The sequence below is a fragment of the Saccopteryx leptura genome, chromosome 2, assembly GCF_036850995.1.
Source record: "Saccopteryx leptura isolate mSacLep1 chromosome 2, mSacLep1_pri_phased_curated, whole genome shotgun sequence".
NCBI lineage: Eukaryota > Metazoa > Chordata > Mammalia > Chiroptera > Emballonuridae > Saccopteryx > Saccopteryx leptura.
The window spans coordinates 358,566,311-358,589,165 of NC_089504.1; the positions used below are offsets into that span (position 1 = coordinate 358,566,311).

Below are 22,855 nucleotides of genomic sequence, written 5' to 3' on the forward strand. Positions count from 1 at the left end.
TTTAAAAGTGTTGGTCTTACATAAAATGCACACATTTACTTGTATTTAGTGTTAAACATATTGTATGGCTCTCACGGAATTACATTTTAAAATATGTGGCGTTCATGACTCTCTCAGCCAAAAAGGTTCCCGACTCCTGGGCTAGAGCTACTGACTGGAACCGGCAGAAATTGCTAAGTGTTTGAGTTACAAAACTAGGGAGCAAGTCATTTGAATGAGACAGCTTCCGCATCGGTAAATGGGTGTGTGTGTGTGTGTGTGTGTGTGTGTGTGTGTGTGTGTGAAGTTCATGTAAATTGCCTTAATGGGTGTTCAATAAATGTTTTCTATTATTATTATTACTATAACAAGCAAGAATATGGAAATTAAAAATATATGCCTCCCACTCTGCAAAGAATTAAAGAATTTCATTCACTTAGGAAAGAAAAAAGGGAAAGCAAACCAAGGCAGTAAGGGTAGGGAAACAGTCCTAAACAATGATGATGCTTCTCATTTCGTTTCCTGAATTTGAAGTGTTTGCACAGAGATAAGAGCGGCAGGGATATGAAACTGACTGTATTTTTCCAAACGTCAACTCAAGACGATTTGTGCAATAATATACCTTTGGGAGAGAAACCCCTCTAAGAAGTGAGGGCTGGCGGCCCCTCCTTCAGCGGGAGTAAGACGGCGGGGTGCCTTTAAGTTCTGGCCCCGCCCAGGGCGTACGTGGATGACGTATCCAGCGCGCCAGGATTCGAGGAGCTCCAGGGCCGAGGTGTCCGCTTCCACGTGCGTATGGCTAGTGCGCGCCGGTCGGGGGTACCCTGCTGCCTGTTGCGCCCTATCGCCACCCATCCCAAGCCTGATCTAGGCGGCTCCAATATCTAGGCCGAGCTGCGTCTGTTTGGGGCCCACCAGCTTGCTTTAATACAGGCGTTTTATTGAACGCCTGGCAGAGGGCACTCCATGTAAATACATCCGCTCTCTACCAACAAAAAAACCCCACTTGTTAACGCCCTGCTTTGTGGCAGGCATCATGCTAGTCGTTGGGGATACAGCCTAGATGTAGGCAGCTCTGTCCCTGCGCTCTTGGGGCTTCTGTTTCACTAAGACGAAAACCATTGGTTTAATACAATGATTTCAAGATGATAATGCGTGTGAAGGAGTTATGGTGTGGAGGACAATTGTGAGGGGCCTGATTTTCCAAAGGATGGAGTGGAAGGGAAGAATCAGTACTGAGTTGGCAGAAGCGCCCTTTACAGAGAAATAAGACTGGCCTGAAAGAGGGCTGGAGGGGCTGGTGCGCGATGGAAATCAAGGGTTCAGTCAGTCAACAAGTTTTAGATTTTTTGTCCTTTTTAAGTCCCAATAATTGTTCTAAGCCTTGGTAATCCAATGGGGATAAAACGGCTACAGCCCATGCCTGCATGGAGATTTTGTTCTAATGGGGAAGGTAGAGCTAAAGATGTCAGATAGTCATAAGTACTATATGGAAAATTAAAATAGGGCCATCTGATAGTCGCTACTTCAGTGGGATTGCTCAAGGAAATCCTTTACAAGAAGGTGAATTTCTCCTGAAATATATAAATAACAAGAATGAGATAGCCATGCAGATATTAGGGTGAGAAAAATCTGCTGAAAGTGAACTTGGCAAGTTAGAGGAATCAAAGAGAAGCCAGTGTGGTGCATTGTGGGTGAGAAGGAGAATGGCATGAAATAGTGTTGAAGAGGTAGGCAGTGGCCAGACCAGGTAAGCCAAGGTACTGAGTTGTAATGTTATGCCGTGTGTCATGAGAGGCCATGATTTCATTTATGCTGGCATATGGCAAGTGGATTGTGGTTGGGGCGGGCGTGGAATCAGGTGCACAGATCAGGGGGCCAATGCATCACTCCAAGTGAGTGATAGTAGTGACTTGCACTAGAGTGGTGGTAGCAAAGATAAAAGGATGTGGACAGATTTGGGATATGTTTGGAAATAAATTTGCTGATGGGTTGGGTATAGAGAGGGCTCAGGAAAAGAAGAGTAGGTTTACTCTTGTGTTTTTGGCTTGAGCAACTGAATGGGTGATGGTGGTGTGTACTGAGATGGAAAAGACTAGGAAAACAGCAGGTCTATGGAGAAATGATAAATCAAAATTTCACCTGACCAGGTGGTGGCGCAATGGGTAGAGCATTGGCCTGGGATGCATAGGACCCAGGTTCGAAGCCCTGAGGTCTCAGGCTTGAGTGCGCAGGCTTACCAGCTTGAGTGTGGGATCATAGACATGAGCCCGTGGTCTATGGCTTGAGCCCAAAAGATCACTCACTGGCTTGGCTGGAGACCCCTGTTCAAGGCACATATGAGAAAGCAATCAATGAACAACAAAGGTGCCACAACTATCTCCTTTCTTGTCTGTCTGTCTGTCCTTATCTGTCTGTCTCTCTAAAAAAAAATCAAAATTTCTGTTTTGACCCAAACTGGCTATCATCTATGTTTCTGAGATGTTTATGTAGAGATGTCATGTCAGCATTTGCATGTTCTAATTTGGAGTTTCAAGAAGAGTCAGAGTTGGCCCTGGCCGGTTGGCTCAGTGGTAGAGCGTCGGCCTGGTGTGCAGGGGTCCCGGGTTCGATTACCGGCCAGGGCACACAGGAGAAGCGTCCATCTGCTTCTCCACCCCTCCCCCTCTCCTTCCTCTCCTGTCTCTCTCTTCCCCTCTCACAGCCAAGGCTCCATTGTAGCAAAGTTGGCCCAGGCACTGAGGATGGCTCCATGGCCTCTGCCTCAGGTGCTAGAATGACTCTGGTTGCGACAGAGCAACTCCCCAGATGGGTAGAGCATCGCTCCCTGGTGGGCATGCCGGGTGGATCCCGGTCAGGCGCATGCGGGAGTCTGTCTGACTGCCTCCCTGTTTCCAACTTCAGAAAAATACAAAAAAAAAAAAAAGAAGAAGAAGAAGAGTCAGGGTTGAATAAAGTCTGAATAAAGTTATGGAACTTGTTGGCAGATTTTAACTCAAATCGTGTGAAATTTCCATTTTGGATAAAATGATTGAATGCTGGCAATTTCATTGGTTCAGTCTGTTAGATGTTATTTAAAGCCACCGGTCCGGATGAAGTCTCTTTAAGAAAATCATGCAGAGCCTGACCAGGTGGTGGCGCAGTGGATACAGCATCGGACTGGGATGTGGAGGACCCAGGTTCGAGACCCCAAGCTTGAGCGCAGGCACATCTGGTTTGAGCAAAGCTCACCAGCTTGGACTCAAGGTCACTGGCTTGAGCAAGGGGTTACTCGGTCTGCTCTAGCCCCATGGTCAAGGCACGTATGAGAAAGCAATCAATGAACAACTAAGGTTTTGCAATGAAAAACTGATAATTAATCTCTTGTTTGTCCCTATCTATCCCTCTCTGGGACTCTCTGTCTCTGTAAAAAAAAAAAAAAAAAAAGGAAGACACACAGAGGAAAGAGAACAAAGGATAGCTCCTGGCATCCACCATTTAGATGTGGAGTAGAGGAGCAGGAGCCAGTGCACGTGACTGAAAGGTAGCAATGAGAAGATGCTGAAGTATCAGGAAACTGGTATCGAAGCCAAGAGAGGAGGGTGTTTCAAGAAGTAGGGAATGAGTAAGTCAAATGCTGCCAAGAGGTTGAGTAAGATAAGTTAAGTGACCTCTGGACTAGCAACATCGCAGTCCTTGGCCAAATTCAGCTTTAAGTTACGTTTGAGATGCCTGAGTTAGTTGTCCGAGAGGAGAAGTGGGGAAACGAGCTTCCTGTTCTCTCGCTTCCTTGGGAAAAGGCCGTATGTCCCTGTGAGCTCCTCTGTGTGTTCAGGTCTGAGTGATTGGCACAGGTGAGGAGCCCTGGACACTGGGGCAGTGAGGAGAGCTTCCCAGAGTTAGTGAGACCTGTACTCAGCTTGAAGAATGGTGAGGTTTTGGATAGGGTGAGAGTAGGCATAGACCTAGGGGAGAGTGTAAGAAGGGAAAGGAGGCCAGGCAGGGTTTGGTGAGGACAGCCAGGGCCCTGCTGAGAAGTGGTGGGATCAGGAGCAGGAAGGGGCATTGGGATAGCTGCGGAGGGTCTATGAATCTCAGGCTAATAAGGCCTTTGGATTGACTTTGAGCAAGAATGTAATATTTGAAGCCCTGAAGTCGGGGACCTATCATTTGACCTCACGAGTCAGGCCCACGCCAGCTCCTTCTCTGGGTTTATACTTAGAAGCCATTTGTCCTGGGAAGTCTTTCCTGACTCCTAAGGTGCTAGGTTGGTACCCACAATGCCTTGGCCTTATCCACACCGGACTGCAAATGTCTGAGTATCTGCCTGTCACCCTCAGTAAAATGTAAGCTCCCTGAGGGCAGAAGTGGTGTTTGTCTTGTTCACAGTTGTGTTCCAAAGAACTTGCCTGGGACCAAGCAAAGGGCAAGTGCACAAGGACCACGTGTCAAGGACATATCTGTGCATCCGGGTCCCACATCACTAAAGCCCATATTTTGCAGGATTAGTTGAGACCCCCAGGGTTACATTCTCAGGTTCCCTGTTTCTCTGAATGTCCCTTTTTACTGTTCCTATCAATCGCTAATGCCTTCAAAGCCTCAGCTGTCCTTAAAACTTGAAATTGGTGCAGCATATAGGCTACAGTTAATGTTATTATTTTTTATTAATAAATTTTTATTAATTTTAATGGGGTGACATCAATAAATCAGGGTACATATATTCAAAGAAAACATGTCCAGGTTATTTTGTCATTCAGTTATGTTGCATACCCATCACCCAAAGTCAGATTGTCCTCCGTCACCATCTATCTAGTTTTCTTTGTGCCCCTCCCCCCTCTCCCTTTCCCCTCCTTCCTTCCCTCCCCCCCATAACCACCACACTCTTGTCCATGTCTCTTAGTGCCGTTTTTATGTCCCACCAATGTATGGAATCATGCAGTTCTTGTTTTTTTCTGATTTACTTATTTCACTCCATATAATGTTATCAAGATCCCACCTTTTTTTTTTTTTTTTTTTGTATTTTTCTGAAGCTGTAAACAGGGAGAGACAGTCAGACAGACTCCCGCATGCGCCCGACCGGGATCCACCCCGCACGCCCACCAGGGGCGATGCTCTACCCACCAGGGGGCGATGCTCTGCCCCTCCGGGGAGTCGCTCTGCCGCGACCAGAGCCACTCTAGCGCCTGGGGCAGAGGCCAAGGAGCCATCCCCAGCGCCCGGGCCATCTTTGCTCCAATGGAGCCTTGGCTGCGGGAGGGGAAGAGAGAGACAGAGAGGAAGGAGGGGGTAGGGGTGGAGAAGCAAATGGACAATTCTCCTATGTGCCCTGGCCGGGAATCGAACCTGGGTCCCCCGCACGCCAGGCCGACGCTCTACTGCTGAGCCAACTGGCTAGGGCCAAGATCCCACCATTTTGTTGTAAATGATCCGATGTCATCATTTCTTATGGCTGAGTAGTATACCATAGTGTATATGTGCCATATCTTCTTTATCCAGTCTTCTATATATATATTTTTTACAGTGATTAAAGCCTTTAAGCAAACTCTTGGCCAATTAATGTTATTTTTTAGGAGCCTAACTCACCTCTCCAGCAAAGGACACCTGAAGAGATGTCCCCAGTCCTTCACTTCTATGTCCGCCCCTCTGGCCCTGAAGGTGCGGCCGCCGGCCACACTCGAAGGAAGCTGCAAGGGAAATTGCCAGAGCTGCGGAGTGTCAAGACTGAGCTGTGCTACAATGTGAACTGGACAGGTGGGGCCAGGTGTGGGGTTCTTGAGGGAGGTGGCCCAGCGCCAGGGGCAGTGTCTCGGTATCCCTGCCCTGTCTCCCTGCAGCTGAGGCCCTCCCAAGTGCTGAGGAGATGAAGAAGCTGATGTGGCTGTTTGGCTGCCCCCTGTCACTCAGTGATGTCTCTCAGGACTCCTGGCTCCTTCCTGACTCCAGGGACCTGCTGCTGGAGGTCGGGCCCAGGCAGGTGTCTCCTGTGGAGCAACTCCTTCCATGTTTTCGGCACATGATCTCTTTTAAACACACTGTCGGCCCCTTCCGCTTCCATTCCTTTGCTTCGTCCTCTGGTGACCCTCAGGAGATTTGATTGCCCTTGTCCCACCCCGCGCCCGGCCTAGGCAGCCCTGCGTGTGCCTTTCCTGTAGGGGAAGACGTCTTTGAAGACTGAGTTCGCCCCCAGGCATTGTTGGGAAATACAACAGGTTGCATTCTGAGAATTTGAAATAGAAGGATTTTGATGCTTGAAGGACAGTTATGGTTTGATTTGAGTGACCTTTGACAGCAGGCTCCTTAGAGCCCAGTTCTGAGCCTAGAGGCCATTGGTGGGGGTGGTAGAGATGGGAGATTGGCTGGACAGCAGGGGGTCGGCTCTGCCCTCTCAGCTGGGGCTGTTAGGTCCTAGCTGTCTGGTCCACTCGTCAGGCTGAACTTCTGCACCCCGACATCCACCAACATCATGTCAGTTTGCCGGGCCGCCGGACTGGGGACTGTGGACCGTGTGGAGACGACCCGGCGCTACCTGCTCTCGGTGAGGTGGCGGGCAGTCGGGATGGGGGAGCGGGAGTGGGAGACAGGCCAGGCATAAGAGAGGGGGTTCTAAACTGCAGGAAGGTAATGGCAGAAGGGGGGGGGCTCCTGGCTTCAGGTCTGCCCTGTTTACAGGTTATTCACTGCCTGAGGGCGCCTGGTTGAGGAGGGCATGGGACAGAAAGCCCGCCTGTACTCCCCTCACTCATTTGTGCGTCCTTACGTTATGCCTGGAGGGGGTGTCTTTTTCTATGGACTGAGGTGCCGTATGGGCTCGCAGCGGGCTGGCCCTGCATGGCTTGGAGGACGGAGAGTGGAGCATTCTGTCCATTCTTCAGCTCTCCACTCTTCGCCCTCTGGGTGTGTCTTTCGCCCCTAGTTTGCCCACCCCCCTTCCGCTGAGATGGGGGCCACCGCCCTGGCAGTCCTGTGTGACCGGATGACGGAGCAGCACTTCCCCCGTCCCATCCAGAGCTTCTCCCTTGGGAGCATCCCAGCACCTCTCGGTGGCCCCATTGACATCCTGGCCGAGGGCCGGCCTGCCCTGGAGAAAGCCAACCAGGTGCTAGGTAAGCAGACGTCCCCGAGAGGAAGGCCCGGGCCAGACTGGTAGGGGTGCTGGGGCCTGGGAAGTCGCAGCCTGAGGCCAACGTCAGCTCTTCTTGGGTGTGTCTCCCAGGTCTGGCCCTAGACTCCTGGGACCTGGATTTCTATACCCAACGCTTCCAGGAGCTGCAGCGGAACCCGAGCACTGTGGAGGCCTTTGACTTGGCTCAGTCCAATAGGTGTGGAGGCATGGGGACGTTCTGATGTCTGAACCTGTGGAGAAACCACAGGGACTTGCTTTCATGGCTCTCTCTTGCCTTTGGGACCTTTCTGAGTCGAGGCCTGGGCTCCCCGTCTCCCCAGTAGTCTATCTTCAAATCGTGTGTTTCTCTTCACTTGGGGTCTGGCTGGACAACCAACAGTGACAATGTTTGAAGGTTATGAGAATGTGTTTTGACTTGCTGTCTAAATATAAGTTGGTTATAGCGCTGCTATTAATGCTAGTGAAAAGACGTGACAAGGCCTGAGAAATGACCCCAGGTTTCCGCCTCCCCGTCCCCTCCCCGTGTCACCCCCTGCAGTGAGCACAGCCGGCACTGGTTCTTCAAGGGCCAGCTCCACGTGGATGGGCAGGCGCTGGCACAGTCACTGTTTGAGTCCATCATGAGCACCCAGGCATCCTCGAACCCTAACAATGTCCTCAAGTTCTGTGATAACAGCAGGTGGGCTGTGTTCCAGGCTGGGGTGACCTCAGACCGGGGCGGGGGGCAGGCCCTGGTAGGGTAAGCACAGATCCCAAGAAGGATGTTCCAGAGTGCATGTGTCCACAGTGCAATCCAGGGGAAGAAAGTCCGATTCCTGCGGCCCGAGGACCCCACCCAGCCAAGCCGCTTCCAGCAACATCGGGGGCTGAGACATGTCGTCTTCACAGCAGAGACCCACAACTTCCCCACAGGTGAGCTGGGCCCTAGGAGGGGTAGATCAGCTAATGGAGGGTGGGACAAGCCTCTCACCCCTGGGCTGGGCCTGGCAAAAACAATAAGGTAGGCCGGGTTTTTTTTATTTTCAGTGGGGTGGTCAGAGCTGGGGTTTGTCTCTTCAGTACCCTGACCTCTGCTCCCTCTCGTCACAGGCGTAGCGCCCTTCAGTGGTGCCACCACGGGCACAGGGGGCCGGATCCGAGATGTCCAGTGCACGGGCCGTGGGGCCCACGTGGTGGCTGGCACTGCTGGCTATTGCTTCGGAAATCTGCACATCCCAGGTCCCACATCTTTCCTTTCTAGCCATCGCTGTTTTCACTCCTTGTCCTGGTAGACACTTACATCACCAGTTATCCTGGGTCTTCTTTTCTTGGGATGGAGGGCTCTAGAGTTGTTGGCCTTTCACCAGCCGTGGTCTTGAGACCTATAGGCCAGGAGATACGCAGGTCACCATTCTGGCTTTGCAGAACCTCAGCTTCCTTTAAAACTGGTCTCCACTCTGCAAGGAAGTGTGACACTGGGTCAGGCTTATGACCACTGCCTGCCCCCAAGTCCAGTTTCTTAGCAAGGCTTAAGAGCTCGGGTCCTAAGAGCCAGGGGGAAGGCTGGTATGGGAGGTGAGCAAGACCAGTGCTTTATGGCAGACTCGACACCTTGAAATAGGACTTCCTGAAATGGAACATCCTGCCTGTGCAGGTAGCCCTCGGTGGCTTAGACTTCCCAGAGGACTGGCTCCTCCACTTTCCATTTCTGCAGTCCATCCAACTTTCTCTTTTCCTCCTAGGTTATAGTCTGCCCTGGGAGGATCCAAGCTTCCGCTATCCTGGGAACTTGGCCCGGCCCCTGGAGGTTGCCATTGAGGCCAGCAATGGGGCTTCTGACTATGGCAACAAGTTTGGAGAACCGGTGCTGGCCGGTGAGACTGAGGGCGGGGGAGCGTGGTGGATAATAGCCACCTAGTCCCGAGGTGGAGTGGGGCGTCTGACTGGGTGAGCGCTAAGGAGACTGGGCGATGACTGTCCCCTCTCCCTGTGATGTCCGTTGCCCAGGCTTTGCCCGCTCCTTTGGTCTCCAGCTCCCAGACAGCCAGCGGCGTGAGTGGATCAAGCCCATCATGTTCAGCGGGGGCATTGGGTCCATGGAAGCTGAGCACGTGAGCAAGGAGCCCCCAGAGCCAGGTAAGAGCCCAGCAACTCTCTCCAGATCCAGCCAGCTCTCTCTCCAGTGCGTGGCAGAAGAGGACACTGCAGTGGTTAGGTTTGAATCTCCCAGCTTATGTGTCTTCTCTCCAATACAGGTTTTCAAGTTAGAACAGGGCTATATGCCAACAGGGCCATCTCTGACTGGGTTGCCTCTGTCTCCTGCCCGATTTCCCTCTGCATGGCAGGGGCCCACCCTGCTAAGTCAGGCTGCATGCCACGGGATTTCATCTGCTAGATCAGTTTAATTGGGCAAACATTTACTGAACACCCGTCATGTGCTAGGGTGTGGTGGGTGCTGTGGTGGAATCAAGATAAAGGCCTATGTGAATAGGTGACCCAGTCACATGGTTCAGAGTGTCAAAGAAAACTCCCCTTCTGTTGACCTCCAGCCACCCAGTTTCCCTCCCTAGAGGTAGCCAGGGTTAATCAGTTACTTTTGTACCCTCCCTGAGCTATTTCCTGCATATGTAAACAGGCTCATATGTCTGTTTGCCCCTTTTATTAAAAACAAACAGTATATGTGCACACATTTCTTTTTCTTCTACTACTTTATTGAGATGCAGTTTAAATAACATAAAGTTTACCCTCTGAAGTGTATTAGGTAGTGTTTTTAGTATAGTCACCAAGTCGTGCGTTGGTCAGGAGTTCCAGAGCATTTTCATCATCTCAGAAGGACAGCCTGTACCCACCAGCAGTCGTACCTCATCCCCCCCTTTCTCGGCCTGTGGCAACCACTAATCTGCTTTCTGTCTCCATGGATTTGCCTGTTCTGGACGTTCCATGTAAATGGCATCATCCAATGCCTGGCCATTGTGTCTGGCTTCCACTTAGCATGATATCTTCAAGGTACAACCGTAGTGTATAGTATGCATCAATACTTCATTTCTTTTTTAGGGCTGAGTCATATTCCATGTGTAGATATGTCCCATTTTGTTTATCCATTCAACCCTTCATAGACAATTGGATTATTTCTATTTTTTGGCTATTATGAATGACGCTGCTATGAACAGTTGTGTACATGTATTTTTATGTACTTAAGTTCTCTTGGGTGTATAACTAAGAATGGAATTGCTGGGTCACATGATAACTATATTCAACTTCTAAAACAAACTACCAAAAAAATAAAAATAAAACAAACTACCAGACTGTTTTCCAAAGCAGTGTACTGTTTTACACCACCCCCCCCAGTGTGTGCGGGTTCCACCAACACTTGTTATTAGCTTTCTCTTTGACTGTAGTCATCGTAGTGTGGTATGTCATTGTGGGGGGTTTTTCTCAAAGAGTTTATTGGTTTTAGAGAAGGGGGAGAGACAGAGAGAGAAAGAAGCATGAACTCCTTGTTTCACTTTGTTGTTCCATTTAGTTCTGTGCTCATTGATTGCTTCTCATACGTTCCTTGACCGGACAAGCCCGGGGTTTCAAACTGGCAACCTCAGCGTTCCAGGTCAACACTTTATCCACTGTGCCATTTTTCATTAATTTTTATATATGGTATGAAGTAGAGGTCCAACTTTTCTTTTTTAATTTTATTTATTTATTTATTTATTTTACAGAGACAGAGAGTGAGTCAGAGAGAGGGATAGACAGGGACAGACAGGAACAGAAAGAGATGAGAAGCATCAATCATTAATCAATCATTAGTTTTTCATTGCGCGTTCCAACACCTTAGTTGTTCATTGATTGCTTTCTCATATGTGCCTTGACCGCGGGCCTTCAGCAGACCGAGTAACCCCTTGCTGGAGCCAGCGACCTTGGGTCCAAGCTGGTGGGATTTTGCTCAAACCAGATGAGCCCGCGCTCAAGCTAGCGAGCTTCGGGTCTCGAACCTGGGTCCTCTGCATCCTAGTTCGACGCTCTATCCACTGCACCACCGCCTGGTCAGGCTAGGTCCAACTTTTCTTACCCTATTGAATTGTCTTGGGACCCTTATCAAAAATCAGTTGGTACATAAAAAAAAAAAAATCAGTTGGCCTGCCTTACCAGGCGGTGGTGCAGTAGATAGAGCGTCAGACTGGGACGCTGGAAGACCCAGGTTCGAAACCCCGAGGTAAGGTTGCAGGCTTGCACAAGGGTTCATCTTGTTTGAGCTCAGCTCATCAGCAACCAAAGTTGCTGGCTTGAGCAAGGGGTGACTTAGTCTGCTGTAGGACCCCCCCCCCTCCCCGTTCAAGGCACATATGAGAAAGCAACGAAGAATTGATGCTTCTCATCTCTCTCCTTCCTGTCTATCTGTCCCTATCTGTCCCTCTCTCTGTTTCTCTGTTTTTCTCTGTCTCTGTCGCAAAAAAAAATCAGTTGGCCATAAATATATGGGTTAATGAACTCAACAATTCTAGTGCATTGATCTATATGTAGCTATTCATATGCTAGTACCACACTGTCTTGATTACTGTAGCTTTTTAGTGGATTTTAAAAGAAAAAATGTTGAGCCTGACCTAGTGGTGACGCAGTGGATGGAGCATCCACTTGGGACACTGAGGTCCCAGGTTTGAAACCATGAGGTCACTGGCTTGAGTGTGGGCTCATCTGACTTGAGCATGGGGTTGCTGGCTTGAGCGTGGGATCAGAGACATACCCCATGGTCACTGGCTTGAACCCAAGGTCACTGCTGGCTTAAGCAAGGGGTTACTGGCTTGGCTGTAACTGGCAAAGCATACATAAGAAAGCAGTCAGTGAACAACTAAATTGACGCAGCTATGAGTTGATGGTTCTAATCTCTCTCTCTCTCTTTCTGTTTCTCTCTCCCTCCCTGTCTCTCAAAATAAAAGCAGAAATGTTGAGTCCTGGTTGGGTAGCTCGGTTGTTTAGAGCATTCTCCCAATATGCCAAGGTTGAGGGTTCAATCCTGGGTTAGGGCAGATACAGGAATCAACCAATGAATGTGTAAATAACTGGAACAACAAATTGATGTTTCTTTCTCTCTCTCTCTCTCAAATCAATAAATAAAAATTTTAAAAAGATTTTTTTAATTCATATTTTAACTTACTGTGTTGACATGGTTTCAAGAGTCCCACTCAGTATAACACCGTCTACACACCACATCGTGCCCCCCATGCCCCGTGCCGAGTCTTCACCCCGTCTCCCCTCTTCCCTCCACCCCTTTCCCTCTGCCTGTCACTACCCTGGTGTCTGTATGTTTGTGTTTTGTATCTCTGTTTTTGGTTAATCCATTCACCTTCTTTGATCCAGGTCCCTCTTCCCCTTTCCCTCTGACAAAAAGATTTTTAGTAAAAAGCAGAAATGGGCCCTGGCTAGTTGGCTCAGTGGTAGAGCGTCGGCCTGGCGTGCAGGAGTCCCGGGTTCAATTCCTGGCCAGGGCACACAGGAGAAGCACTCATCTGCTTCTCCACCCCTCCCCCTCTCCTTCCTCTCTGTCTCTCTCTTCCCCTCCCACAGCTGAGGCTCCATTGGAGCAAAGTTGGCTCGGGCGCTGAGGATGGCTCTATGGCCTCTGCCTCAGGCGCTAGAATGGCTCTGAATGCAACAGAGGGATGCCCCAGATGGGCGGAGCATTGCCCCTGGTGGGCATGCCGGGTGGATCCTGGTCTAACTGCCTCCCCGTTTCCAACTTCAGAAAAGAAAAAATAAAAAACAGCAGAAATGTTGTTTTAGCTGTTCGAGGTCCCTCATATTTCCACAGAAATTTTAGGATCAGCTGATGAATTTCTGTAAAATAGTTGGCTAATTATGTTGATTCTGCAGATCATTTTGCAGAGTATTGCTGTCAAAACAATATTAAGTCTTTTCATCTATGAACATATCTCTTCCAATTTATTTAGATCTATTATTTTATAATTTTCAGTGTGTTTTACATTCCCATTGTTAAATTTATTCCTCCTAAGCGTTTTATTCTTTCTGATGCTCTTGTGAATGGGTATGCATACTTCTGTGTCCTGTTTTCTTCCCACTTAGCAATATATCTCAGAGATCGTTTCTCACTGACAAAGCCGTATTACTTTATTATATTCACATGCTATTTTCTTTGGTAGTTTGGTGTCTCACTGTGTGGATATACCATAATTTAGTCAGTTCTCTGTAGTATTTAGATTATTTCCTAGATGAGGTAATACAGATAGTGCTGCAGTGTTTAATTTTGGACATAGGTGATTCTGTACCTGTGCAAATAAGTCTGGAGGATAAACTCCTTTAGTGTGTTTGCTCCATCAAAGAGTGTGTGTGTTTATAATTTTGATTGTTCTATTCCAATATCCACTTCCCTTTTTCCTCACACTTCCTCACATTCATACTTCCCCAGTGTTCTGCTTCTTCCCTCCTTCCTTGCAGGCATGGATGTTGTCAAGGTTGGGGGTCCTGTGTACAGGATTGGAGTTGGGGGCGGAGCTGCCTCATCTATACAGGTAAGTAGGAGTAGCTGCAGATGTTGACTTCATGATACCACCAGGCCTGCGTGTGGGTGGGTGAGCGCTCCCAGCCCCCCTGAGCTGAGCTGTGCCACGTGTTCTCGCAGGTGCAGGGGGACAATGCCAGCGACCTGGACTTCGGAGCTGTGCAGCGGGGAGACCCAGAGATGGAACAGAAGATGAACCGTGTGATCCGGGCTTGTGTGGAGACCCCCAGGGGAAACCCCATCTGCAGCCTCCATGACCAGGGTGCTGGCGGCAATGGTGAGGGAATGGGGTCGGGACAAAGGACTGGCCTCCCCGGTGTCCCGCCACGTTTGGTTTACGGAGAGGCATCAGGAATCTGCAGCCAACCACGCAGCTCTGGGGTCCACTCTTTGCCCCTTACACATCCTGGACAGGCTCAGGGTGGGGGGTGGAAGCCCGCGGCCGTGGGAAAGTTGGTGGTGAGGGTTTGGCAGTGATTCACACATGGACACACGGAATTTGAAGGCCCAGGACGGCCCTTTGTTTGCCTGGTGCTAACCGGACCCATATCACCGCCTCTTCCTGCAACCCTCTATCCAGGCAACGTCCTGAAGGAGCTGAGTGACCCAGCCGGAGCCGTTATCTATACTAGCCGCTTCCAGGTGGGCCTCCTCTGAAGGCTGGCCCCTCAAGTCTCCCTGGGGGCCAGCCCCAGCTGGCCCACCCGTCTTCCCCCACTTCCTACAAGAGCATGCGACCTGGGCGGACCCACTGACCCTTCGCTTTCTTCCTCCTCCACCATGTGCAGCTTGGGGACCCAACGCTGAATGCCCTGGAAATCTGGGGGGCTGAGTACCAGGAGTCGAACGCACTTCTGCTGAGACCCTCAGACCGGGACTTCCTGAGCCGTGTCAGTGCCCGGGAGCGCTGCCCAGCTTGCTTCGTGGGCACCGTCACTGGAGACGGGAGAGTGAGTTGGTTGCCAGAGCAGACGCTGTGGGTGGGCTCGAGCTCCCTGGGTGTAGTTGGCGGTGGAAAGGGCTGAGAACTCATGAGGGGAAGCTAGACGGTGGGAAGAGCACTTCTGCCCTGCTTTCTGAGCTCCTCCCTACTGTGGTCACCGTCTCGTTCCCTCTGGGCACCGTCCCCGCGCTCTGCAGATAGTGCTGGTGGATGATCGGGAGTGTCCAGTGGGAAGAAATGGCCAGGGAGCTGCCCGCGCGGAGCCGAGCCTGACCCCTGTGGACCTCGAGCTGGACTGGGTGCTGGGCAGCATGCCTCGGAAGGTGCGTGGTGTGGGAGAAGAGGCTGTGCTTTGTCTCCCGCGACCCAGCCCTGCCCAGACGCTCACACCCCTGTCTCTGTCTGTGTTGCAGGAGTTCTTCCTCCAGCGGAGCGCCCCCGTGCGGCAGCCTCTGGCTTTGCCGCTGGGGCTGAGCGTGCTCCAGGCTCTCGAGCGGGTTCTGAGGCTGCCAGCTGTGGCCAGCAAGCGCTACCTCACCAACAAGGTCCTCCCTGCTCTCCTGCCCTTCCCCCCTGCACTCTCCCCTCAGCTCACCCACCCTGGGCTCCCACCCTGAGGGCTGCTGTGGGGGTCCACCAGGCCTGAGGGGGAAGGGGCCCTCAGCCACCCTGATCCCGCTGGCCTGCTGCCCATCCTCAGAGCCGACCTCTTGCCTGCACGGTGGAGGCACGCCAGGCCTCCCGCCGTCCCTGTGTGCCTGTCTCTTGTGCTTTGCCAACCCCCCTTCCCCCACAGGTGGACCGCTCTGTTGGGGGCCTGGTGGCGCAGCAGCAGTGTGTCGGGCCCCTGCAGACCCCTCTAGCAGATGTGGCTGTTGTGGCACTGAGTCACCAAGAGCTCGTGGGGGCCGCCACAGCTCTAGGAGAACAGCCAATCAAGAGCCTGCTGGACCCCAAGGCTGCTGCCCGGCTGGCCGTGGCTGAGGCCCTCACCAACCTGGTGTTTGCTCTCGTCACTGACCTCCGGGTGAGTCCCCGCAGCTGCCACGGAGCCCCAGGCTTCTGAGATACGTCCACGTCCACCACTCATTTCCTTGCCCTGCCCCCTCATGCTTAGGCATCCCAGCACCTCCACCCCCGCCAGACTCCCCATCTCTCTTCCCCTCTAATGCCACATCTCTGGCACTTTCTAGGACGTGAAGTGCAGCGGGAACTGGATGTGGGCAGCCAAGCTTGCTGGGGAGGGTGCTGCTCTGGCAGATGCCTGTGAGGCTATGGTGACAGTGATGGCGTCCCTGGGTGTGGCAGTGGATGGTGGCAAGGATTCCCTGAGCATGGCTGCCCGGGTCGGCTCTGAGACCGTGCTGGCTCCCGGTGAGGGCTAGGGCCACCGGGAGAGGGGCTAACCGGTGGGGCTGGGCTGGCATCTTATTCTCTTACTCCTTGCTCCGTAGGGTCACTGGTCATCTCAGCCTACGCTGTCTGTCCAGACATTACAGCCACTGTGACCCCAGACCTCAAGTGTCCTGGAGGGAATGGTAGGGGTTCTTCCCCTCCTCACTGCATTGTGTATTCAGAGCCTGGTTCTTTGGGGTCTCCACTGAGTGCTAACCACCCCCGCCCCCGTCCTTTCTGCACTGGGGCTGTGGTGCTTTCTGGGACTGGTGGTCCGAGTGTCCCGCCACCTGTTGGGAACTTAAGTGCTCATGAGCACTGAAGAGAAGGGTTCTCCTGAACCATCCACCGGTCCTCACACCTTCCCTGTCTCTAGGCCATCTGCTGTATGTGCCCCTGAGCCCTGGGCAGCACCGGCTGGGGGCCACAGCTCTGGCTCAGTGCTTCTCCCAGCTCGGTGAGCAGCCTCCTGACCTGGACCTTCCTGAAAACTTGGTGCGTGCCTTCAGCATCACCCAGGGGCTGCTGAAAGGTGAGCGAGGCCCTGGGCGAAGCGGGTATGTGGCCAGAAGTGGCAGGCATTCCTGAGCATGAGGGGGGGCCACAGGGAGCAGAGCTCTTCTCTCTGGGTCTCTGTGCGCCCACATTCTCACACACTCTCTCCCCGTCAGCAGGGGGCGTGGCTTGGCCCCGGAGATACTGAGTCTTTCTCCTTCCACCAGACCGCCTCCTCTGCTCAGGCCATGATGTCAGTGACGGGGGGCTCATCACCTGCCTGCTAGAGATGGCCTTTGCCGGGAATTGTGGCATAGAGGTGGACGTACCTGCCTCTGGAGTCGATGGTGAGGAACCCAGCGTCTAGCTTCAGGCCTGAGCTGCCTGCCCCACCCTGCAGACCCCGTGTCCCATTAAAGAATGGAGTGTCTCCAACTCCTTTTCGCCTGAGTCCTTTGCTGTCTTCTCTAACCACTGAGCCAGGGATCAGCCACTGTTCCTGACTGCATGCCTCTGAAACGTCCTGTATACCCTGATACCACTTGGCTGGTCCCAAGCTCACAGGCCACACCTCACCCCAGTCCCTGCCTCTGCCCCCGACACTCTCCGCCAAACCCTGCCGCCTCCACTGCCGAGTCTGTATGAGGACCTCAGTCACCCCGACGCCCTGTTGCTCTCCCAGTGCTGCCTGTGCTGTTCGCTGAGGAGCCTGGCCTGGTGCTGGAGGTGCAGGAGCCAGCCCTGGCCCAAGTGCTGGCGCGCTACCAGGCGGCGGGCCTCCACTGTGTGGAGCTGGGCTGCACAGGTCACAGCGGGCCACACGCCATGGTGAGGCAGCGCGGGGCGTGGAGCTGGGTTCCCCTCCCCCTGCCCCCGAGGGGCCTCTGAGGGATCTGCCTCTCTAGGTCCAGGTGTCGGTGAATGGTGCTGTGGTCCTGGCGGAGCCTGTCGGGCAGCTGCGAGCCCTCTGGGAGGAGACGAGTTTCCAGCTGGACCGGCTGCAGGCTGAGCCGAGCTGCGTGGCGGAGGAGGAGCAGGGGCTGCGGGGGCGGGCCGGGCCCAGCTACTGCCTGCCCCTCGCCTTCCCCAAGGCTGCCATGCCCTGTGAGCCTGGTGAGGAAGTGTGGCAGAGGCTTGGCTCCCCGGCACTCTGGGCCGGGGTGCCCAGGCCTGCTCTGGAGGGGGTGGGGATGGGGAAGTAGCGCTCTGGAGTGGGGACACTTCTCCCCCCAGGTGGCCCCACCCCTCGAGTCGCCATCTTGCGAGAGGAGGGCAGTAATGGAGACCGGGAGATGGCCGATGCCTTCCACTTGGCCGGGTTTGAGGTGAGCAGCGTGCCTGCAGAACTGGGGCTGGTCTCGGGCTGTGTGGCCTTTGACACTTCCCTTCCCTATCCTGCCAGGTGTGGGATGTGACCATGCAAGACCTCTGCTCAGGGACAGTCAAGCTGGACGCGTTCCGTGGCGTGGCCTTCGTGGGCGGCTTCAGCTACGCAGACGTCCTGGGCTCTGCCAAAGGTCTGTGCGCGGGCTCCTTTCACTTCCTCCCCACACACTCCCGAAGGGGTGCCTTAGCGCCCCTCCTCCTTGACTCGGCCTAAGCCTTGGCCTCTCACCACCACAGGCCGGGGAGAGCGCACTCATTCTGGGCCAGGTGCCAGCAGAAGGCCTGCGGCTCTTAGATGGAGCAGGTGGCAGGGTGGGGCTGTGCCCCTGGGCTGGAGGGCACATGTCCTGTCTGAAAGAGCACTGGTTTTTACTGTTAGAAAGCTGGCTCAGCAAGGCCAAATTTTTGTGTGTATAGCAGAGAGAAAGGGACAGATAGGGGCAGATAGAAAAGGAAGGGAGATGAGAAGCATCAATCCTTCATTGCAGCTCCTTAGTTGTTCATTGCTTTCTCATATGTACCTTGATCAGGAGGCTGCAGCACAGTGAGTGACCCCTTGCTCAAGCCAGCTACCTTGGGCTTCAAGCCAGACCCCTTCAGGCTCAAGCCGACGACCTCCACACTCAAGCTGGTGAGCCTGTGCTCAAGCTGGCAACCTCGGGGTTTCACACCTGAGTCCTCTGTGTCCCAGTCCGACGCTCTATCCACTGCTCCACCACCTGATCAGGTTAACTCATCCTTTTTTTTTTTTTAAGAGAAACCAAAAATCCAGGGTTTTATGTGAAATCTTATTTTTAAATGTTAGGCAACTAAGGTAAAAACTTTTGAAAATGCTCTGCTGGCCAAGCCAAAAACTTATCTTGGGCCAAGTGTGGCCCAGGAGTTGGCAATATCTGAGTTAAGGAGATAAACTCATTTCTTCCCCTAAACTTGCCCTGATCTCTGTGGGTAGGGGCAGTCCTGTTGAGAGGGTAAAGCAGCATCCCCATTCACTCCAAGTCTTACCCTCACTTCCCTGTTCCCTCCCAGGGTGGGCGGCTGCTGTGACCTTCCACCCGCAGGCCGGGGCTGAGCTGAGACGCTTCCGGGAGCGGCCAGACACCTTCAGCCTGGGCGTGTGTAACGGCTGTCAGCTGCTGGCTCTGCTGGGCTGGGTGGGAGGCAGCCCTGACCAGGAGGAAGGGGAGAGGGGCCCTGACTCCAGGGCAGCCCAGCCGGGCCTCCTGCTCCGCCGCAACCTGTCTGGGCGTTTTGAGTCGCGCTGGGCCAGCGTGCGCGTGGGACCGGGGCCAGCCCTGATGCTGAGCGGAATGGAGGGCGCCGTGCTGCCCGTGTGGAGCGCCCACGGGGAAGGTGAGCAGCGGGAGGCGAGCAGTGTCTGAGGGCAGGCCGAGTCGGGGCGGCAGCTTCGCTCTCACCCCCCCTTCTCCTTTCCTCCAGGTTACATGGCGTTTTCTTCTCCGGAACTCCAAGCGCAGATTGAGGCCAAGGGCTTGGCCCCACTGCACTGGGCAGATGATGACGGGAACCCCACAGAACGCTACCCCCTGAATCCCAACGGGTCCCCAGGGGGAGTGGCCGGTGTCTGCTCTCTCGATGGCCGCCACCTGGCTCTCATGCCCCACCCTGAACGGACGGTGCGGCTCTGGCAGTGGGCACGGCGGCCCCCTCCCTTTGACACGCTGACCACCTCACCCTGGCTCCAGCTCTTCATCAATGCCCGGAAGTGGGCCGGGGCGGAAGGCTGCTGAGCGGGCCAAGAAGGTTCGCCGGACCTCAGGGTTTGTCCCTGGGCTGGGCTGCCCTCTCCCTCCTCACTTTGAGAAGAGCCCCATATTATTTCCAGATGTGTCTTGGACAGACAAAGGACCAAAATGGCAACCAAAAACCTCAGCTAATTTTATTACTCTGCCCGCTTCTGTCTCACGCTGTTGGATCTTTTGCCAGTTCTCTTGCTGTAATGTGTTTGTCCTTCATGAGCCCAGGAAGCAGCGTGTGGTTCAGAGGAAAGAGTCTGCAGTGGAAAGTCAGGATGCCTGGGGGCAGCGATTCCGTTGACCTGCTTCCCTTCACCCAGCGATCACCACATGGGGCTTCATGTCACTCATCCGGGCTCTGGGGGAGATTTTCTGCACCCCCTTCCTAATGTTTGGGGTTTAGAGGGTGGAGCCATACAAAAGCATGCAGGTCAGGGTTTCGCATTCTTAGCTGAAAAATAGCTTTCTGAATTGCTTGATTAAAATGCAGTACTGTGTGTGGCCTGTGATGGCACAGTGGATAGAACATCGACCTGGGACGCTGAACTTGCCTGGTCAAGGTACATACTGACAAGCAAGCAATGAACAACTAAAGTGAAGCACCTATAACTTGATTCTTCTCACTCACCCCGCTCTGTAAAAAATATAAATAAAATCTTTTTAAAAATTGCAGCTCTGGCCTGACCTGTGGTGGCGCAGTGGGATAAAGTGTCGACCTGGAACACTGAGGTTGCCGGTTCGAAACCTTGGGCTTGCCTGGTCAAGGCATATATGGGAGTTGATGCTTCCTGCTCCTCCCCCTTCTCTCTCTCTCTCTCTCATTCCTTTCTCTCTCTAAAAATCAATAAATAAAATATTTTTTAAAAATTGCAGCTCTGTGCTAAGCGTAAGCAGTTTTTTGCAGAAGTTTCTCTGATACGGTGTCTGGCCTCTGAACTCAACATTCCTAATTTTGCTTCTAATTTATTTATTTATTTTTGTATTTTTTTCTGAAGTTGGAAATGTGGAGGCAGTCAAACAGACTCCCACATGCGCCCGACCGGGATCCACCCAGCATGCCCACCAGGGGGTGATGCTTTGCCCATCTGGAGCATTGCTCTGCTGCAACCAGAGCCATTCTAGCGCCTGAGGCAGAGGCCACAGAGCCATCCTCAGCGCCTGGGCCAACTTTGCTCCAATGGAGCCTTGGCTGCAGGAGAGGAAGAGAGAGACAGAGAGGAAGGAGAGGAGGAGGGGTGGAGAAGCAGATGGGCACTTCTCCTGTGTGCCCTGGCCGGGAATCGAACCCAGGACTCCTGCATGCCAGGCTGATGCTCTACCACTGAGCCAACTGGCCAGGGCTAATTTTGTTTCTAATTTAATAGCTTCCTTTCTGACAAAAGTGGTCAGCACTTTAATTCCTAGAACAGAGTCTTAACCATTTATTCATTCATTCTGTTAATATCAGGTGATTAACTACAGTGGCAAGCACTGTGAGTGCCCCAGGGAACTTATGTCTAATGCAATTTAAAACAGTAGCTGAATATGCCCTCTACTGTGAGCCAAGTACATACTAGGCAGTTGATATGTATCTAAATTACCTCTGACCTTGCCTGACCAGGCGGTGGCACAGTGGATAGAGCATCGGATTGGGATGCGGAGGACCCAGGTTTGAGACTTCGAGGTCGCCAGCTTGAGCGCGGGCTCATCTGGCTTGAGCAAAAGCTCACCAGCTTGAGCCCAAGGTCATTGGCTCAAGCAAGGGGTTACTCCGTCTGCTGAAGGCCCACGGTCAAGGCATATATGAGAAAGCAATCATTGAACAACTAAGCTGTCGCAACGAAAAACTAATGATTGATGCTTCTCATCTCTCTCCGTTCCTGTCTGTCTGTCCCTGTCTCTCCCTCTCTCTGGCTCACTCTCTGTCTCTGTAAAAAAAAAATAATAATAATAAATAATAATAAAAAGAATGTAGACTATCCTAAGAGCAGCGAAAAATCATTTGAAGGGATTTATTTAGAGGATAAACAGGAGTAGATTTGTCTTTTTTAAAATTTATTCATTTTAGAGAGGAGAGAGGGAGACAGAGAGAGAGAGAGAGAGAGAGAGAGAGAGAGGAGAGAGAGACGGGGGGAGGAGCTGGAAGCATGAACTCCCATATGTGCCTTGACCAGGCAAGCCCAGGGTTTCGAACCAGCAACCTCAAGATTTTTCTTTTTGAAAGATCAGTTACAGAGACAGGAGAGGATGCGGGGAGTCCAATAAGGCTTTGCAATCCCCAGGCTGAAATTCTGGCCAGGATGGGTGGTGGCAGTGGATGTGGAAAGAAATGGTGAGATTTGAGAGACATTAGGGATAAAATCACTAGGAACGGGATGTGAGGGGAGAAGGAAAGATCACTGGGTGGGTGATAATTTCATTAGCAGTAGATGGTTTACTTTTAATTATTATTACTTTATTTCGTTTTTGCAAGAGAGATGCACAGCAGGAATAGACCTATAGGAAAGGAGAGAGATGAGAAGCATCAACTTATAGTTGTGGCACCTTAGTTGTTTCATTGACTGCTTTCTCATATGTGCCTTGATTGGAGAGCTCCAGCCAAGCCAGTGACCCCTTGCTCAAGCCAGTGACCTTGGGCTCAAGCCAGTGACCCACGCTCAAGTTGATGAGCTTGTGCTCAAGCTGCCAATCTTGGAGTTTCAAACCTGGGTCCTCAGCATCCCAGATCGACGCTCTATCCACTGTGCCACCAGCTGGTTGGGCAGTAGATGGTTTATGTTTAGAAGAAAGATGATTTACTTTGCTTAGGATGCATTTACTCTGAGGTAGTGGTGGGACATGAGTTGGAGGTATCTGGGAGGCAGTCAAAAGAGATCTTAGGTGGAGATGAAAATTTGGGAGGCACTGGTATCTGTATAGGTAAGGTTATCTAGGAGGAAGGAGCGTAGGACCTGGTATCCCAACATGTAAGGGGTTGGCAGAAATGAAGAAGGCTGAGAAATGCCCCCACTAACTTTACAGTCTAACCCGCTGAATGACTTCCCACTGCCTGAGTCACTGGAGTATTCTGGGATGCCTGGGAAGGTATCCAGGGCAGCAGAAGGGAGTAAGGAGCCAGCCTGTTCTCCTCCACCATGGAATCATAGTTTTGTTAATCTAGTCTTCACTCCTAGGCAGACTCCTCTCTCCCCTGGATCCTTTCCCAACATAATACAGATAGCTCTCTCCACTCCCAAATACCTCACCTATGACAAGGAAATGGGCCTGACCTGTGGTGGCACAGTGGATAAAACCTTAACCTGGAATGCTGAGGTCACCAGTTCGGAAACTCT

General features: G+C 52.3%; 1 protein-coding gene across 3 annotated transcripts; it reads left to right on the forward strand.

Moving 5' to 3' along the window:
• Positions 1-722: 722 nt before the first annotated feature.
• PFAS (phosphoribosylformylglycinamidine synthase) lies at positions 723-20,214 on the forward strand. 3 transcript variants are annotated; one of them, XM_066364829.1, is made up of 28 exons: positions 723-768; positions 5,529-5,709; positions 5,793-5,928; positions 6,388-6,493; positions 6,872-7,061; positions 7,172-7,277; positions 7,620-7,760; positions 7,869-7,993; positions 8,171-8,299; positions 8,803-8,934; positions 9,068-9,196; positions 13,505-13,578; positions 13,689-13,845; positions 14,149-14,210; positions 14,357-14,518; positions 14,709-14,834; positions 14,925-15,056; positions 15,308-15,538; positions 15,705-15,885; positions 15,966-16,049; positions 16,283-16,438; positions 16,629-16,748; positions 17,084-17,229; positions 17,307-17,514; positions 17,635-17,726; positions 17,804-17,918; positions 18,817-19,140; positions 19,228-20,214. In XM_066364829.1, exons 2-28 carry the CDS (start codon positions 5,568-5,570, stop codon positions 19,536-19,538), a joined length of 4,017 nt encoding a protein of 1,338 aa, XP_066220926.1. In that variant the 5' UTR covers positions 723-768; positions 5,529-5,567; the 3' UTR covers positions 19,539-20,214. The 3 variants fall into 3 exon arrangements, with proteins under 3 accessions (XP_066220926.1, XP_066220927.1, XP_066220928.1); XM_066364830.1 differs by having other exon boundaries at positions 737-754; XM_066364831.1 differs by lacking the exon at positions 723-768 and adding an exon at positions 3,793-3,812.
• Positions 20,215-22,855: the final 2,641 nt, after the last annotated feature.

Excerpts from the sequence above, each read along its gene's own strand:
- PFAS (XM_066364829.1), top strand. The coding sequence starts at position 5,568 with ATGTCCCCAGTCCTTCACTTCTATGTCCGCCCCTCTGGCCCTGAAGGT. Across the intron at positions 6,494-6,871 it reads CCCGGCGCTACCTGCTCTCG|TTTGCCCACCCCCCTTCCGC; the intron begins GTGAGGTGGCGG and ends TTTCGCCCCTAG. Across the intron at positions 15,886-15,965 it reads TGAGACCGTGCTGGCTCCCG|GGTCACTGGTCATCTCAGCC; the intron begins GTGAGGGCTAGG and ends CTTGCTCCGTAG.